The 5,589-nt window shown below is 42.6% G+C and overlaps 1 protein-coding gene across 1 annotated transcript; it reads left to right on the top strand.

Annotated features, from left to right (window-relative positions):
- The first annotated feature begins 26 nt into the window (after positions 1-26).
- LOC116378977 (sodium/glucose cotransporter 4-like) lies at positions 27-4,120 on the top strand. Its single transcript, XM_031840880.1, has 4 exons — positions 27-388; positions 868-975; positions 2,719-2,869; positions 3,719-4,120. The coding sequence occupies exons 1-4, from the start codon at positions 40-42 to the stop codon at positions 3,912-3,914; spliced, it is 804 nt and encodes a 267-aa protein (XP_031696740.1). The 5' UTR covers positions 27-39; the 3' UTR covers positions 3,915-4,120.
- Positions 4,121-5,589: the final 1,469 nt, after the last annotated feature.

The following is a 5,589-nucleotide window of genomic DNA, read 5'->3' as shown; positions in this document are numbered from 1 at the left end:
ACAACCAGAGGAGTCGCCCCCTGGTGGACACTAGAGAGAATGCAAGTCTCAGGCACTTTAACGTTGGCTTTACTTTTCAGACCCAGAGTTTGCTGCCTGGTTAGGGTCGGGTTGAAAGAGAGGTGGTTTAGGGTTATTGGGGTTAAGTATTTAGTTGTAATGGTCAGAAGGGTCAGGGTCAGGGAATGTATTATGACAACGAGGGTCTTCCCGAGTATACAAAGACAAAAGTGTATGTGTTTGTGTGTGCAGGTTATAGTCCAGAGGTCTCTGTCTGCCAAGTCTTTGTCTCATGCTAAAGGTGGCAGTGTGCTTGGAGGCTACCTCAAACTGCTGCCCATGTTCTTCATTGTCATGCCGGGCATGATCAGCCGATCACTGTTCCCAGGTCAGTCCATCTCTATTGGACTGTTATGCCAAATGCTTCTGTTCAAGCACATGCATCATTTTGATTTGATCATTACCTCATTAAACCAGCCAATCATTTACTAAAACATATTTCCATCCATCGTTACATTTATTGATGGAATTTAGCATGAGATTGTACACAGCTTTCTTTAACAGCTTTCAAAGTGCAGATCCAGAGGGAAACTCCACACATCAGCACACAGGCAGCACAGACATCATGCTCACTGTGCGTGATGATGTCTCTGGAGGTTGACTGTGTTATTATGAGTAATGGTCAGAAATAGATCCACAATCTAAAACACCACAGCTTTTTTAAAGTAAGGTACATCTTTTAATGAATGACTACTCAAACTGTGTATCCAAAAGGTTGGGAGCTTTGTTCTAAAACATGAAGAAGCAGGACAAATACGTGTAACTAACTCACTGCATCTTATACGCTCTGTGTGTGTGTGTGTACAGATACGGTAGGTTGTGTGGATCCAGCAGTGTGTCAGAGTGTGTGTGGAACTTCAGTTGGCTGCTCCAACATCGCCTACCCTAAACTAGTGGTGGAGCTAATGCCTGTGGGTGAGTTGCACACACAAGCACACACACGCACACACACACACGCACACACACGCACACACACGCACACGCACGCGCACACACGCACGCACACACACACACACACACACACACACACACACACACACACACTAGGCTTGGCCAAAGTCAGTGTCGAGAACTCTTCTCTCCATGTTTAGGTTTTTTTACTTTCAAATCTTGCACCTTGCACTCAGTTGTAATTGACTTTAGCTCTGTCTGTTAATCCTTCATCTCTGGTGTGAGGACATATTAGGAGAAACTAAAGATCAAACAATATTTCAAATTCAACTCAAATAGTAGTGTATAGAGCTTTATGTAAAGCACTGTAGTGTACTGTGGTATACATGGATTGTAAATATAATCTGATACATCTTGAAAATATGACAATTTATGAAAGGAAACCGTCAGAGAACTGTTGCAGTTCGACAACACAACACAAAAAAAGTCGTATCATTGGAAATTCTTTATTAGTAATAAGCCTTTGAAATGTACCATCTCATTTTCAAAGGGGTCATCAATGACAATGATACAGTATAAGCACAAAAACAATTATAAATATCAAATAATAATCATCCCAGCAGAGAATGAAAATGGATCATTCATTCACAGATTATAGAAAAGTATTCATACCAGGGATATTATGACTATTATTATGTTATGACTGTTTCATAGACAGGTTAAGTCAAACCTGACTTAGTTTCATTTGCCATATGAATTTGAAGTAAATACACATTGAGTGAAGGACAACTGGCCAACAGTAAGGAGGACCCTAAGGCACAGCAGGAAGGTTGAGATTATCAGCAGTTCCACTGGATCAAAGTCTAAAATACGAGCTTACAGAGAGACAAGACAAGCAGCTTCTATGGTCTAACAGTGAGTCAGGAGACCGGTTTCAGTGAGCAAGAGCTGCAGCAGCAGGAAAGTTGTTTTGACCAGCGGTTCTCAACCTGGGGAGCTGTCCCGAGATCCTGACAGTCACTGGGGGAACGTCTCTGTCGTTATAACGCGATGTGTCTCTCCACACAAAGAAGAGATGTGAGGAAAAGATGTGAGGAGAGAAAAACTGAAGATGTTAGTTCAATAAGGAGAGACAAATCAGATCAAGAAATAGAATTGTTTATTATTAACAGATGATATGTGATGATAAATTCTGGACTGTGATGGAGGGCGTCTGCTCTGAGCAGCAGCAAGATAAACCCCGATATCAAACCTATAGGCCACCTCTGCCCAAAACAGTAAACAGAATATAAGATGTTGGCCTCTGTTAGACATGTCAAACCTCTACTAACATCATACGTGTGTTTAACGTGCTCCAACACTCAACAGCTGTGTGTTTCCTGAGCTATTCACTGCTTCTGCGTTAGTATTGTTTTTTTCCTTATGTAAATAGATTAATGATCAAATAACACATGTGTAGAATGTAAAGGTCTTTTCAGATCAAACACAAACAACTTAAAAGTTCAAACACATCTATTTCTATGAGCCTATATCCAAACAGAACTGGAAGCTTTCGTGTGTAATGTTGAGTGTGAGTTTATTACAGTAAAAACAATAATGACAACAATGACTGTCAGGGTGTGAAACTTTCATTTTCGGTGGAATGCATGAACACGAATACTTCAAAAAAAATCAAAAAAAATCAAAACAAAAATCAAAACAAATATTTACTATACATCAAAATGCTTCACCTGATATCTCACCTGGCTGGTCCTTCTGTCTGTGCAGGTCTGCGTGGTCTGATGCTAGCAGTGATGCTAGCTGCTCTGATGTCATCTCTGACCTCCATCTTTAACAGCAGCTCCACTCTGTTCACACTGGACCTCTACCACAGAGCCAGGCCTGGAGCCTCAGAGAGGGAGCTCATGATAGTTGGAAGGTAGGAGTGATACAAGACTGATACATGTCCGAAAAAACGCCCCTTGATGCAAAGCTGAGATTTGGTTGTATAATTAAAATTGCAACTGACTCAAAAACCAACACAAGAGTGTCTCTTTATCTCTCTGTGCACTGTTGGTCCTGTGTGTGTTGTTCCAAACCCCAACGTTCCCACTCTGTAAAAAATGTGGGTTCACTGCTGCTTCACATTTACCAAAAGGGTCTTCCAAATTAGAACCGAATCCAAAATGTCATGAACCAGGTATACGTAAAAAAAAGAAAAAAGTTGTTCTGCTTATCGGTTCCTAAGCAGCACATTAAGAGCTAACGGGAACCTCTTGGTTTTGTTTCGGCTGCTCTATTTCTGCTTCCAGCGATCTATAAACCTGTTAATTCCAAGCCTCCATTGCTGGATGTACTGTTTTCTACATGGGGACTCGCTGTTATAACATCTCGTCACTTTGTAAATAAAAATCTCTATCGATTAAAATGTAGTTATCTTGCGCCCTTCTTATAGAAATATTTTAGCTGGTTTTCACACATTTAAGAAACCTGCATAGATGCACATATTTAGTCATAAACAGTAGATGAGTCTGGAGAAGTGAAGTGTGGGCTGAACTGGGATCATGGTAAACAAATAGATCATTTTTATTGTGGCTTCTATTCCCATGCTTGATTAACCCAGTACTGTAATTCATCCTTTGTTTTCAGCAGTAGAGTGAAGTGAACTTGGGAGAAATCCTAAATATATGTGATGTTGTCTGTAGTGGAGTGGAACAGGTGTGTCTCTACGGAACCTCTCTCAGTGGCCATGACTTCACCTCAGCCAAACTAGTTTGTGTATTTCCAGGGTGTTCATCCTGGTCTTGGTGTGTGTTAGTCTGTTGTGGATTCCGGTCATCCAAACAGCCAACAGTGGACGGCTGTTTGATTATATCCAATCAGTGACCAGCTTTCTAGCTCCGCCCATCACTGCTGTATTCCTAATGGCTGTCTTCTGGCCACGTGCCAACGAGCAGGTAGGTCTCACTCACACACACACATGAATTTAAGGAGCCAAATTTACTTTTTAGTAAATGTACTTTTATTTAGGAAGACGCACCCTGTACATGTAAAGGCAGATTTTGTTAAGAGCAGTGAGCGAGGACCCAAACACAGGCAGAGACACAGGGGAGGAGGTTTTAAAGAGAATGGGATTTATAGCTGGGGTTGAAGATGGAGAAGGGGACATGATGAGGAATGGCGAGCGTGGCTGGACCCGAGGGGGGGATGGTTGACGAGCGGTCGGGTAAGGCAGGCAGACTGGAGAAGCAGATGTGGCAGTGATCCTTAGACAGAGGACAAACAGTGAGCGGCTGAGCACAAGGTCAAATCCTCAAAAGAATGAACTCTAGAGGAGCCTGAGATGGGATTCTAGATGAGTGATGAGTGGGTGAAGAGCCAGAGCCAGAGCACATGAACTGCAGAGATGACGAGCTGATGAACGACAGATGTGTGAGCTGAGGGGTTTGATGAGCTGATTGCAGGCAGGTGTGAAGGCAGACTGTGCCCAGGACAGCAGGACAAGAAGAGACTCTCACACACACACACAAACACACACACACACAGACAAGGACAGGAATTTAGCAAACACGTGTCAATGTCCGCTCGTTACATGAATACAGTCTTTTCAAAATAAACTTCAGTCTTCAAGGAAACAACTCACTTAGGTTTAGAAAAAACAACAACTATGTAGGTTTAGGAAAACATCATTTGGGTTAAAATAACTACAGAAGTGGTCCCACCTCCTTCTCACCAGTACTGTGTGAGTTTTTGTGGTCTTTCTATTTCCTTGTTTATGATTACGTAGATTACATATGAAGTGATTTTGTAGGATATCTAAGAATTCCATTCTCCTGACCGCTCATCCTATTCAGGGGCGCTGGAGCCGATCCCAGCTGACATTGGCAAAGGCAGGGTACACCCTGGACAGGTCTCCAGTTTATCGCAGGGCACATATAGAGACAGACAAACATTCACGCTCACATTCACGGGCAATTTCAAGTCTCCAAATAACCTAAGCTGCAAGTCTTTGGACTGTGAGAGGAAGGCGTTCTCCCCCAGACAGAAGATCAGGGATCGAACCCGGGCCCTCTTGCTGTGAGGTGACAGTGCTCGCCGCTACACCACCGTGCAGCCCTACTAAGAATTGCAGCGTGTTCATTTTCCTAGGTTTAGCTACGTCTGATACCGCTGCACCGAGGCACCCTTTAGTGTCTGTATGACACGCACTAGGCTTTCAATTAACTACGATGTCAACCCATCCAAGTCATTATTAGACTCTCAGAGCAGCTGCTGTAGTATAAAGATGGACAAAGTCCTCTAAGGGCAGGTGGGAGGAGAGATTGTGTGTTCAAACAAACACAGGACTTTGACTCAGTTGAAAGCTGATCAAGTCCTGTGTGAAACCAAGTCAGTGTTGAGGTTTTAACGTAGTTTTGTTACATAACTTCCGTACTTAACTAATGCCAGTTACGTTAAAAAAAAGACTTATTTTAACCCAAACCACGATCTTTTCCTAAACCTAACCAAGTAGTTTTGTTGCATTAGTAAACCTAAAGACGAACTAAACCTACGATGGAAGTTTATTCTGAAAAGAGACTGTATGCATGTAATGAGAGGAAACCGACACGACACCCAGACATGTCCGCAATGATTCTAGAGGGGAACCCAGACATGTCC

Source organism: Anarrhichthys ocellatus, unplaced genomic scaffold, assembly GCF_004355925.1.
Source record: "Anarrhichthys ocellatus isolate YVR2014 unplaced genomic scaffold, GSC_Weel_1.0 scaffold3504, whole genome shotgun sequence".
Classification (NCBI taxonomy): domain Eukaryota; kingdom Metazoa; phylum Chordata; class Actinopteri; order Perciformes; family Anarhichadidae; genus Anarrhichthys; species Anarrhichthys ocellatus.
Note: the sequence above shows the minus strand (reverse complement) of the source record. Positions and strands in the feature narration are given on the sequence as shown.

Coding starts and splice junctions, on each gene's coding strand:
- LOC116378977 (XM_031840880.1), top strand. CDS start 40: ATGCAAGTCTCAGGCACTTTAACGTTGGCTTTACTTTTCAGACCCAGA. Junction 389..867: donor CAGCCGATCACTGTTCCCAG/GTCAGTCCATCT, acceptor GTGTGTGTACAG/ATACGGTAGGTTGTGTGGAT. Junction 2,870..3,718: donor GAGCTCATGATAGTTGGAAG/GTAGGAGTGATA, acceptor GTGTATTTCCAG/GGTGTTCATCCTGGTCTTGG.